This window comes from Leuciscus leuciscus, assembly GCF_965113295.1.
Source record: "Leuciscus leuciscus genome assembly, chromosome: 7".
Classification (NCBI taxonomy): Eukaryota; Metazoa; Chordata; class Actinopteri; order Cypriniformes; family Leuciscidae; genus Leuciscus; species Leuciscus leuciscus.
The window spans coordinates 1284725-1298593 of NC_138731.1; the positions used below are offsets into that span (position 1 = coordinate 1284725).

General features: G+C 43.0%; 1 protein-coding gene across 1 annotated transcript in view; it reads right to left on the bottom strand.

Annotated features, from left to right (window-relative positions):
* Positions 1 to 151: 151 nt before the first annotated feature.
* Positions 152 to 13869, bottom strand: part of LOC309502198 (E3 SUMO-protein ligase RanBP2-like) — a 103732-nt gene continuing 90014 nt past the window's right edge. The window contains 5 exon segments of the mRNA XM_082174476.1: positions 152 to 617; positions 1698 to 2032; positions 2862 to 3135; positions 4898 to 5061; positions 11630 to 11719. Of these exon segments, the coding sequence (XP_082030602.1) occupies positions 312 to 617; positions 1698 to 2032; positions 2862 to 3135; positions 4898 to 5061; positions 11630 to 11719 (1169 nt within the window). The 3' untranslated portion in view covers positions 152 to 311.

Below are 13869 nucleotides of genomic sequence, written 5' to 3' on the forward strand. Positions count from 1 at the left end.
CTCAATCCACAGCGAGGTAACTCTGGGGTAAACTCAATCCACAGCGAGGTAACTCTGGGGTAAACTCAATCCACATGGAGGTAACTCTGGGGTAAACTCAATCCACATGGAGGTAACTCTGGGGTAAACAAGTTTTCATAATAAAAGTAACTTCTTTTTTGCAAAGCATACATTTTATTGTCAACTAATGCAGTCTAATACAAACAGGACAAAGATAAAACCACTGCATGTACAAGATCTCTCACACATTTACACAAAAGTTCAAGGAACAATGTCTAACATGAACAGAAGTTTGCCAAAAGTAGAAAAATTTACAACTGTCCACAGTCTGAGACAGTGATGGCTTTAGTGGGTTTGCCGTCTTTACTGCCCAGCTCTGCTATTCTCTTCACCACATCCATGCCTTCTTTGACGAAGCCGAAAGCCACGTGCTTGAAGTCCAGGTGTTCTGCTTTCTTGAGTGTGATGAAGAACTGCGAGCTGTTGGTGTCTCTGCCGCGGTTGGCCATGGACAGCAGTCCCGGGCCCGTGTGCCTCACCTCGAAGTTCTCGTCCTCAAACTTCCCTCCGTAGATGGACCGTCCTCCCGTCCCGTCCCCGCTGGTGATGTCGCCACCCTGAGAGACAACAGACGATAATTCACCTTTAATTTACCTTTGTGCGTTAAAAACCAGCCTATAATGGGAAAATCCACCCACTCATTTAGTTATATTCTCCATATAACATCCCACTACAGTTCCCACATGAGCACCTGTACAACAATTTCCAGATGATCATGACAGAACATGCTAATCCATATGTGGAATTTAAGTTAACTCCACAACAACTACAGTACATAAATTCTCTCCATCAGTGACCCCGGTTCGAACATGTAAGTCTGAACATCGCTACTGACAAGTTTCAGACATTTTGGCTACTGTGAGATTCTCCAGTTTTGTTATTGAGTATCCGAAGCACAAACTGTACAGGCTCCGCCCTCTTCTGGAAAGGGGGCGGGGAGCAGCAGCTCATTTGCATTTATTATTGCATGTGTTTTCCCCCAAATGATCTGTGGGGTATTTAGAGCTTCACAGACACATACTGGGGACACCTGAGTCTTATATTACATCTTGTAAAAAGTGACATAATAGGTCCCATTTCAAACCAAATTGAAGGCTTTTTTAAGAATTTGAGAGAATTTTTTTTTTTTATGAAACATCTTAAACAATAAAATAACAGTAAAACCCACAATTTCAACCGTCACAGTTCATATAAGTCAGGGTTTCTCAAACTCGGTCCTGGAGGGCCACTGTCCTGCACAGTTTAGCTCCAACCCTGATCAAACACACCTAGCTGTGAGTTTCTAGTGATCCTGAAGACATTGATTAGCTTGCTCAGGTGTGTTTGATCAGTGTTGGAGCTAAACTGTGCAGGACAGTGGCCCTCCAGGACCGAGTTTGAGAAACCCTGAAATAAGTGAATGAATGATAATGCAGACTCGCTCTCTGACAGTAGATGGCGCTTATGAAACAGCAGAAATACAGCGGTTACCCCGGTAAACAGAGCATCATGATTACTGTTTTTTAGTCCCCAAATTTAAGACCTCTTAAAGCGATAACTATGACTTTTCTTTTACATTTAGTGAGAACATATTTAAGGCCTTAAATGTTATGATTTTTTAAGGAGACATGCTGTGTTTTTAGATGGTGCGGCCTCACCTGACACATGAAGTCAGTGATGATCCTGTGGAAGACGGAGCTCTGGAAACCGAAGCCCTTCTCGCCCGTGCAGAGAGCCCGGAAGTTCTCCGCCGTTTTGGAAACGATGTGAGCGAACAGCTCCATGACGATTCTCCCAGCTGGCTCGCCATCGACAGCCATGTTGAAGAACACCACAGGGTTGGAGTCTCGTGAATGCGCCTCGGCCACGGACACCTGAGCGCTGTCGGCCCGTGACATGTGGCTCTGGCAGTCGACGAACGCTCGTCTGAAGGACTCGGACAGCTCTGGAGTCTTGAACTTGGCCGCAAACTGCTCCACCTTTCCGTCTTCCTCTGTTTGTGGGAACACACACATGTGAACAACACTGCCCAGCACAGTTTCCACTAGGGCTGTCAAAATTATTATTTTTTTATTTTTTATTCATCGAATTAAAAAAAAATCCTGCACATTCTAATGTGAAAAATGTGTGTTTGTAAGCTTATCCAGTACACAGCGCGGTGAGGCTGCGTTGTTAATTTGAAATATGGCGGGAAAAGGCTTCCTGCTGACGACAACCCACTCAGTTGGAGGCAAAAATCGTGCAACGACACACTTACACATCGGTCAGAGCTGAGTGTGTGTGTTCATCAGCTGGAAGCATTGCCAACAGAAAGCGCTCAGCACTCGCTCAGATCAAGTTGAGCATCTGGTGTTTTTGATTAACTATATGTAGATGTAGTGAGTAGAAGTGAAGTGTTTCTGAATGAAAGTTTGCTAATGTGTGTTCATGTAGTTCATTACGCTGTGTGTTGAAAGTGTGTTTTCTCTAGTAACTGATGCACAAACAGTTTTATGCACTACTGTAACCTAATTTTCCTTGCATGCACATTAAGGAAATTATATTTTATTCAAGAAAAATTTTTTCAAAAGTTAATGCACTTTAAAAAGTAAAATAATTTTTTTTACAGTAATTTCATTTCCAAAAGTTGCTTATTGCGCTCGCTTGCGCCCTCTTGTGGGCATTGGATACAATACAGTACTTTTTCCCTGTAACATTAAGTATTGCCTAAAGAATTTGAATATCATTTGAATTTTGCCAATATTTAAGAAAGAAATTCGAATTTAGCTTTTCCGCCATTTTTCCAGCCCTAGTTTCCAGCGGATGCGGTGCGAGGGCTGTACCTGAGTAGTCGGTGGCGGTCCACACCAGCGCGTTGGCCGAGGTGTTCATGGGCTTGAGCTCGATGCTCTGGCTGATGGTGTGGTTAGCACAGACCTTCAGCACCTGCTCGCGTCTCATCAGCACACGGTAACACTTCTTGAGGGGGTGGAAGAGGATCTTGATGTCTCCCACGCCGCGCTCCTTCCACTGGTTGAGCTCGCGGTCCCAGCGGTAGAGTTTGGTTCTTTCTTTGAACAGGATCTCCTCATCCTCCTCGCCAGACTTCACCTCCACCTGCAGGAGTCATGTCAACACGTCAAGTCAGCTACCTGTATAAATACCCATCTAAGAGGGAGGCTAGTGCCCCCTAATGGCGAGGAGAAGCATAACCTCTAAATGTAACCGTTACCGTTGTTACAAGCTTAAACACAGGCTCTGACAAAAACAACGTTTTATAAATGTTAAACCTTTAAGAAAAGGGATGAGACAAAATTATAAATTATATTTATATTAATTTTAAAATGTATGCTTCAGATGTTTAGATGTGCAGACGTGCTGAGTGAAAACTCACTCTATTGGATTGTGTAGATGGGACAGCAGAAATACACTGGTTACCCCGGGTAGATCTGTAATCTAAACAGCGCCCCGATTCTTAACACGATTTACACATTATACGGAGATAAAATGGGCAAAAATGCCATCAAAACTTTCTGAATACAATCATATAACAGTGAAAGCCTGGGCCAGTAGAAGGCGCAACAGCATCATGTTTTTGCATTTTCAGCGCTCACATTTAAGTAAATCATAGCCATATTAAACCATAGCCTCTTCTCCTTCATTGATGTTTAATAAGCAATAACATTAAACAATTTTGCATAAGACCTCTTGAAATTATAATAAAGACTTTTCTTATAACATTTGGTTTGTAAATGCTTCAAGTGTGGAAAGATGCCGGTTATGAGTGACTCAAACTCCCAGCGCTTGCTGAGATGGAGCAGATTCACTGCAAACTGATGGATCCGCTCTGATCTCAGTGCTGCGCTTCAGCAAACACACTGCACATATAAAACTCTGTGATTTAAGGTTTAATTCCTGTTAATCGTGCGGCCCTGGATTCACCTCACACACACTCACCTCTGGCAAGGACTTTTAATGGCCTTAAATTTGACAAATTTAAAAATTCAAGTTTTTTTAAGGCTTTCTATGGACCTGTTAACAAGCAAAGGTCTAAGGTTTTATAATAAAATATTAAATTATTATGATAAAATCTGTGATGGTTATTTCTTATTTTGCTGTCAATAAATCTTATGCATCCACTGAAAAAACAAAAAACTAAAACAAAAAAACGACATGTTCACTAAATTTCGTTAGAGAAAAGTATTATTTTTCCTATTTTTTGTTTGCCCAGAATAGTGTGTTGTGAGCATTAGAGAGTACACACATGTAATGTAAAACCTGTTTCATTTGTACCTTTAGCCATATGGGTCCCTCGTGCTAAAAGTCCAATACATCTAAATAATCTCTTACATGGGCAAAGGCATCCAGCGTAGCAGAATAAAATGCAGACAGAGATCTATTGACTGACGAAACATGAAAACAAACACGATTGTGACAATATATGGTTCATCTGTGTTCAAGCCATCTTGGGAATTTAAAGTACATTTATAATGTAATGCTAATTAAAATAGCCTTTAGAATACAATAAAAATAATATCATTCTGTCTCAATCTAAGATATGAAGCCACGTTACACCACAAATGTAAGTTATTCAAACACTCGACTGACGTTATGAAGTGAAGTGAGTAAAACATTTCATTAAATGTTCTCATTTGTTGGACAACAGGTTTGTAAATGCTTCAAGTGTGGAAAGATGCAGGTTATGAATGACTCAAACTCCCAGTGCTTGCTGAGATGGAGCAGATTCACTGCAAACTGATGGATCCGCTCTGATCTCAGTGCTGCGCTTCAGCAAACACACTGCACATATAAAACTCTGTGATTTCAGGTTTACTTCCGGTTAATCGTGCGGCCCTGGATTCACCTCACACACACTCACCTCTGGCAAGGACACGATCGGCTCAAAGTGGATCTCCTCATTACGGGGAGATTCGTCATCACTGCCCTCCTCTTCTCCTCCATTGTGTGCTTCCCCTCCTTCATTTCGCACTGGTGCACTACCGAAGACCGTGGCACCGGTGTTTGACCACACAAAATTAGGATCTACAGAAATAAACATGAGCATGTGAAAACACTAAAAACATTACACTGCCAAAAGCTATACTGACAGCAGCAGTGTGTACAAACACTAGGGATGTGCAAAGCAGCCGGTATTTGTATCTGTATTTGTATTTGTTGAGGGGGGAAAAGTATTTGTATTTGTATTCGAGTAAAATTCTAAATAGGTGTAAAAATCCAGTTTTTTTGCGTTACACTTCTAATTTATGTTATAGTGTAAGTATTCTTTAATTATATCCATTATAATAATTATGGATATGCAATATTGGTGGATGTTTTTCCTTAAATCCAGCAATGAACATGTAACAACAAATGTCATTGAAAAAAAAAAACATAACTGCTTTTCTGACGGACTGATATTAATAACATAATGACGGCTTTTTATTTCACTTCTCATCTCCATAAATATAAAGCTAATGCAAGGGCTAGAAATCAATAAATTCTTTGCTGATACTTCCTCGTCATCATGGAGAGCGCAGTTCGCACCGCTTTCTCCTTTCCACAAGCGCTTGCTCTCTCGTTGCGTCTGTCGTTGCTATGCAACCGCGCCGCTCATTTGAAATCTGCACGCGCAAAAAACGCGCTATGTGAACAACGTATGACAACGTGACATTAGCCTAATCCAAAATATTTCCATATGTGGCTCTTTCCTCCTTTCTTATCAACAAGTGGATTTACAGCCACCACATCAGCAGCACCGCCGGTCAGGAAACGCAGCTTTTTGAAATAAAGTTTTTCTTGTTCCCGAATACAATTTTGAAGTATTTGTTCGAAATAAGTATTCGTAAAAAACTAATTATTTGTGTCTTTCCGAATACCGTATTCGGGTTCGGCTCCACCCCTAACAAACACATATGAGTGGCTTATAAAAACACAAAATGCTTTTAGTGTCCAGCACAATTAGATACTAGGGCTAGGACGACAATCAGAAAATACAGCCTTTGGAGAAATCCACTATTATTAAATACAAAAATGATTCGATACCAGTATCGTATTGGGCCCAATACTGCGCTCGTGTGCTCGCACTCATTACAATGCTTCGATACATAAAACCAATACCTCGCAGAGTGTGTACAGTGTTTGTGTCAAACTGACAACAGAGTAAACAGACAGCATAATGGAGACAAGGATGTCTAAAAAGTAAATGTGTCTATTTAGTAGAATATTAAACAAATTAAAATATGCCTACATAGCTGCTGTGTGTGAGCTGATAAGCGAAACACGAGGAGTAGACTGAGAGTGCAGCAGCACAGACGCGCAAACCATTATCACTCCCCAACCCTGTGAGGACCTGTCTGTGGTGACCACCTTGCTGTCTGAAATCACTCCCATTATAACCCCTTCCATCAGGAATTCCCAGCTGAGACATTGGGTTGAGACATTGGGCTGAGACATTGGGTTGAGACATTGGGCCGAGACATTGGGCCGAGACGTTGGGCTGAGACATTGGGCCGAGACGTTGGGCTGAGACATTGGGGTGAGACATTGGGCTGAGACATTGGGCTGAGACATTGGGGTGAGACATTGGGGTGAGACATTGGGGTGAGACATTGGGCTGAGACATTGGGATGAGACGTTAAGCGGAGACGTCGGGCTGAGACGTTGAGCTGAGACGTTGAGCTGAGACGTTGGGTTGAGACATTGGGCTGAGACATTGGGCTGAGACATTGGGGTGAGACATTGAGCTGAGACATTGGGCTGAGACATTGGGCTGAGACTTTGGGCTGAGACATTGGGCTGAGACATTGAGCTGAGACATAGAGCTGAGACATTTGGCTGATACATTGGGCTGAGACATTGGGGTGAGACATTGAGCTGAGACATTGGGCTGAGACATTGGGCTGAGACATTGAGCTGAGACGTTGGGCTGAGACACATTGGGCTGAGACACGTTGGGCTGAGACGTTAAGCGGAGACATTGAGCGGAGACGTTGGGCTGAGACGTTGGGCTGAGACGTTGGGCTGAGACGTTGGGTTGAGAGACGGCTGAGACGTTGGGCTGAGACGTTGGGCTGAGACGTTGGGCTGAGACGTTGAGCTGAGACGTTGGGCTGAGACGTTGGGCTGAGATGTTAAGCGGAGACGTTGGGCTGAGACATTGGGCTGAGATGTTAAGCGGAGACGTTGGGCTGAGACGTTGGGCTGAGACATTGGGCTGAGACGTTGGGCTGAGATGTTGGGCTGAGACGTTGGGCTGAGACGTTGGGTTGAGACGTTGGGCTGAGACGTTAAGCGGAGACATTGAGTGGAGACGTTGAGCTGAGTCGTTGGGCTGAGACGTTGGGCTGAGACGTTGGGCTGAGACATTGGGCTGAGACACGTTGGGCTGAGACGTTAAGCGGAGACGTTGAGCGGAGACATTGGGCTGAGACGTTGGGCTGAGAGACATTGGGCTGAGTCGTTGGGCTGAGACGTTGGGCTGAGACGTTGGGCTGAGACATTGGGCTGAGACATTGGGTTGAGACACGTTGGGCTGAGACACGTTGGGCTGAGACGTTAAGTAGAGACGTTGAGCGGAGACATTGGGCTGAGACGTTGAGCTGAGACGTTGGGCTGAGAGACGTTGGGCTGAGACGTTGGGCTGAGACACTGGGCTGAGACACTGGGCTGAGACACTGGGCTGAGACATTGAGCTGAGACGTTGAGCTGAGACGTTGGGCTGAGACATTCGTCTGAGACATTCGTTTGACACATTGAGCTGAGACATTCGGCTGAGACATTGAGCTGACGGCACAATGCCTAACCGGTTATCCGCACGACGGCTAGTCAATGACTAACCGGTTATCCGCTCAACGGTCAGTCACTGCCTAACCGGTTATCAACTGGACGGCACAATGCCTAACCGGTTATCAACTCAACGGTCAACCACTGCCTAACTGGTTATCAACTCGACAGCACAATGCCTAACCGGTTATACACTAGACGGCACAATGCCTGACCGGTTATCCGCTTGATGGCCAGTCAATGCCAAACCGGTTATCCGCTGGACGGCAAGTCAATGCCTAACTGGTTATCCGCTCGACGGCACAATACCTAACCGGTTATCTGTTGGATGGCACAATGCCTAACCGGTTATCCACTCGACGGCACAATGCCTAACCGGTTATGCGTTGGATGGCGCAATGCCTAACCGGTTATCCGTTGGATGGCGCAATGCCTAACCGGTTATCCGTTGGATGGCGCAATGCCTAACCGGTTATCCGTTGGATGGCGCAATGCCTAACCGGTTATGCGTTGGATGGCGCAATGCCTAACCGGTTATCCGTTGGACGGCACAATGCCTAACCGGTTATCCGATGGACGGCACAATGCCTAACCGGTTATCCGTTGGATTGCACAATACCTAACCGGTTATCCGTTGGATGGCACAATGCCTAACCGGTTATCCACTCGACGGCACAATGCCTAACCGGCTATCCGTTGGATGGCGCAATGCCTAACCGGTTATCCGATGGACGGCACAATGCCTAACCGGTTATCCGCTGGACGGCACAATGCCTAACCGGTTATCCGCTGGACGGCACAATACCTAAACAGTTAGCCGCTGGACGGCAAGCCTCATGCAGTCGCACACTTTGCTGCTGTCTGCCGTTCGTCTAAGGGACCTCAGGGAATGGCTCGATTTCCATCTTGAAAGAGTCCAGCTCCCCCAGGGCAAGTGCGAGAAGGTGCGCTTGACTTGTTTAACTTCATAGAAGAAGCCATGTTTAACCCTCTGAGGTCGGCAAACGCGCCCCCGCGTTTTGCTGAATTTTCTTCACATTGTATTACAATAAACTTAAATTACTCCGTCATTTATGGTTATACAGAAAAAAGAAATATAAAAAAAGATTCTGTGATATTTCTACTTTTGTATGTGTCCACTTACAATCAAATCAAAACATTGTGCTTTTGTAAAATAAAGAAAATAAACAGGGTGTGCGTTCTGCCTCTCCGTCGCGGTGAACTTTTTTTTCTTGAGCACGTCTATAAACTGAAACAAAACTCAGCGAATACTTGTCACACATTTATGAGCCATATACCTTTATACACATTTAAGTGTGTACTTTTAAATGATCGGATTCAAACTGAAAACAAATATTCTCTGTTTAAGTAATTTGTATAAAACCAACAGGATGTCCAGTATCTCAAACGCTTGCTAATTACTTTTTAATTCGACACACCCACTCGCGCAAAAGAGATTCACATGCAAATCGTCCACATGGAACGCGAACGCCCTCGTTACCTCAAACACAAAACACCAAAACACTTCACAAGTCTCTGCTTTTCGTCGAGTTTGGAAGACACGTCTGAGCTTACATTGGATTTACCCCCAGAAGAAGAAGAACGCGATTTGAAGACAAGAAAGATGTAAGGTAAGAAATTCTTACTTATTAGTTTATGGTATTGTTGCATAAACTTCACATTGCAGTTGAACTGTTGCTAGATATATGGTGAATATTATACTATTTAGACCCGTGTTTACTGTTAAATACTGTTTGTGGATATCTGCTCAAACATAGATATGTATAACCATAATGTTTAATATTTTGGAGCGCGCTGTGGGTTTGAATGTATCATATTTTGGAGCGCGCTGTGCGTTTGAATGTATCATATTTTGGAGAGTGATTGCGTTTGAAAGGAAAAATGCACCAAACATTAGGCTTTATGTTTTTACTATTATCTCATTTCATATCATCATAACGAATGGAAACATTTGAAGTAACATATGATAATCAATATATTTTTCTCTAGCGTAGTTGTTCTTGAAATCTTTTGGAAGATTTAATTTATTGTTATTATTATTTTATGCAGCACTGCGTAGCCTATGCCTACAAGGCACAACAAACCTGGTGTTCATTATATATTGTTGGAAACGTGTGTGTGTGTGTGTGTGTGTGTGTGTGTGTGTGTGTGTGTATTCTGTGAATTTTAAAAAGAAATTTTAACCAGAAAAATCTAAAATCTATTCCCAAAATCGTGCAGCCCTATAGTTTCTCTTGATATCAGTATGTTCACAGTTTTTTCTTTTTTTTTTTTTCTTTCAGGGACCAGATGCAACTGAGTCCTGCTGACTTCAACATTCACATGAGTCTCTGTACATGAACATGGTAAAGTGAAAATCAAACACCTTGGAAATGAAAGGTATGTACAATGTTTTTAGGAATGGCACAAAGGTCTCTGTCTTTGGATCATTGTTTTCAATGTGCTCTTTTTTTACATCATACAATTTTCAAAAGTCTTGTGAAGAAATAATCAGTATGGGTTTCATGGCCTTATTTCAGTGAGAATTTTTTTTTGTATTTTCACAAACCACGCATAAATGTCATTATCTCAAAACTACAAACTTTTACATACATGCTGCTGATATATTATTGTAGCAGAGTTTGTGCTGAATACAGTGTAATAAGACTTTAGCCATGACAATGTCACTAGTAACAGAAAAAAACACAAATGTCAGAGCATGTCAGAACACCTCCAGGGCCCAGAAAACAGCTCAGACCCCAGAGGGTTAACTGGTAAGTTGATATTTCTTTATTTTTTATATTTCTTTATTTTCTTGGTAAAGCAGTTCACTATGCTTAATGTTTTATCCGGCCTGACGCCCTATGACAAGTGGTAACTTGTCTTTCGGACAGTTTAATCTTGCCACTAAACACTAAGCGTACTGAAAAGGGCCCGTAGCTTGGATGCCGCGAGTGAATGGAAGGGTAACTCTTTTTTAAGGTGACGTAGTTACACGTTACTACATGCACTTACTCCAGTAATAAAAGTAAAACCAAACCCTAACTCTATATTAAGTACATGTAGTCAATGCCAAACCGGTTATCCGCTGGACGGTAAAATGTAGACTTTAATGTAGTAAAGTAAGTACAATGTAACTACGTCTCCTTAAAATGAAGTGTAACCGTATGATGCTATTTTCCGGCCTGATAGGCCTGACTGTACAGGGCTTCATGGATGACCACAAGAGGTTTCCCATAGTGAGATGGAGCGAGTAGACCGAAAGAGAACCTGAAAAACACTGTTTCTTTCATTTGTATCTTTGTTCTATTGTATTTATTTGTACTTGCTTGTAATTGGATTATTTGTCCTTATTTTATTATTGACTGATTACTTTATTTTATAAAGTTTTAAATGTACATTAATTAGGCTTGTAGTTTTTGCTATAGTATCAAAATTGGAAAAGAGAATTGTGATATTTCACAGTGATAATATATGATTCAGCAATAGAATGAACAGTGACAGTAACAGAAGCTCCTACAATATATTTGAACAGGCTTAATTAAGCATGAAAAGAGCTGAAGGAAATATCTATTTGCCATATGAATTAAGCCAACTAATTTGATTCATATTCATTTGGTTTCTCTACCCAATATTTTTCCAAAATTACGAATACAATGAAAATACAGGAATCAGTGAGCACAAGAAAAATGTAAGCATCGCACTGATCGAAGCTCAGCCCTGTTAGACAACTCAACAGAAAGAATTGTGAATTTGACTGCACTCTTTATTATGGAAAATAAAATCTAATGAATCAGTCAGAAAGATTTAAGATGTAAACAGAACTCACCTTTTTTGCCAAAAGCAAATTCTCCTGAAGTGTTTGCCAGGTCTGCAAATGTAAACACACTCTCAGATGCAAAAGCAAAAGGAAGACCTGCTGGAGAAGAGCAAAGACGTCAGACGAGACCGAACACAATCATTCAGAAGGCAGATGTTGCTCGAGTTTGAATGAACCTCCAGGTACGCCTACATTAGGTTTATTTAACAACAGAAACTGAATAATCAAAATGTAAAACTGATTCTTAATAAAGTTACAAAAATTATTCAGCCTAGAGCAATGAGTGAATTTCTCTTTGTCTTTTGTTCATGACCCCAGTTATTGCAAGCCGTTGCGATATTCTGATATATTCTGCAGCCCTAATTTCTCTGATGGAGTGTGTTTGCAAACACACACACTCTCCATCAGAGTCTGCAGACACACACTCTCCATCAGAGTCTGCAAACACACACTCTCCATCAGAGTCTGCAAACACACACTCTCCATCAGAGTCTGCAAACACACACTCTCCATCAGAGTCTGCAAACACACACTCTCCATCAGAGTCTGCAAACACACACACTCTCCATCAGAGTCTGCAGACACACACTCTCCATCAGAGTCTGCACACACACACACTCTCCATCAGAGTCTGCAAACACACACAATCTCCATCAGAGTCTGCACACACACACTCTCCATCAGAGTCTGCAGACACACACACTCTCCATCAGAGTCTGCAGACACACACTCTCCATCAGAGTCTGCAAACACACACTCTCCATCAGAGTCTGCAGACACACACTCTCCATCAGAGTCTGCAAACACACACTCTCCATCAGAGTCTGCAGACACACACTCTCCATCAGAGTCTGCACACACACACTCTCCATCAGAGTCTGCAAACACACACACTCTCCATCAGAGTCTGCAAACACACACACTCTCCATCAGAGTCTGCAGACACACACACTCTCCATCAGAGTCTGCAAACACACACTCTCCATCAGAGTCTGCAGACACACACACACTCTCCATCAGAGTCTGCAGACACACACTCTCCATCAGAGTCTGCAAACACACACACTCTCCATCAGAGTCTGCAAACACACACACTCTCCATCAGAGTCTGCACACACACACTCTCCATCAGAGTCTGCAGACACACACTCTCCATCAGAGTCTGCAGACACACACACTCTCCATCAGAGTCTGCACACACACACTCTCCATCAGAGTCTGCAGACACACACTCTCCATCAGAGTCTGCAAACACACACAATCTCCATCAGAGTCTGCACACACACACTCTCCATCAGAGTCTGCAAACACACACACACTCTCCATCAGAGTCTGCAAACACACACACTCTCCATCAGAGTCTGCACACACACACACACACACACACACACACACACACACACACACACACACACACACACACACACACACACACACACACACACACACACACACACACACACACACACACACTCTCCATCAGAGTCTGCAGACACACACTCTCCATCAGAGTCTGCACACACACTCTCTCCATCAAAGTCTGCAAACACACACACACTCTCCCCATCAGAGTCTGCGAACACACACACACTCTCCACTAACTCCTAACTCAGCCCTAACTAATCCCTGTTTTTAGTCTCCTCTTCACCGAGTCTGATCTCTGTAGTGTGTCAGAAAAATGTGCCACGTCTGTTTTAATGTAAATTCTATTGATAAATTTATATGATTACAATTTATAGAGAAACTAGATGTACCGCATCGCGGTACAAAATATGACCGCCGCTCAGGCCTGCACTGGCTTTCCACAAAAATAAATGACGTGGAGTAATTTGGCTGTATTGCGTGTTTATGTATATACCTAAAAAAAGTAATAGTATGTGCATGTCTGTCTGTGTGTGTGTGTGTGTGTGTGTGTGTGTGTGTGTGTGTATGTGTGTGTGTTTGTGTATGTGTGTGTCTGTGTGTGTGTGTGTGTGTCTGTGCGTGTATGTATGTGTGCGTACATGTGTGCGCGTGTGTGTTTGTGTGTGTGTGTCTGTGCATGTGGATTTGGCCCCCGGGGACCAAACGAAATTTTTCCGTAGAAGTGCCCACCGTATGTCTAGTAGACCAACATACCACAAAAATGTCTTCATCCTCGGTGCCACGGTTCAGGTAGTTATTTAGGAAAAACTGCATTTTTTGGGGTTTGGGGGGGCCCAGCGCGGGGGGGGAGTGGCCCCCGGGGACCAAACGAAATTTTTCCTTAG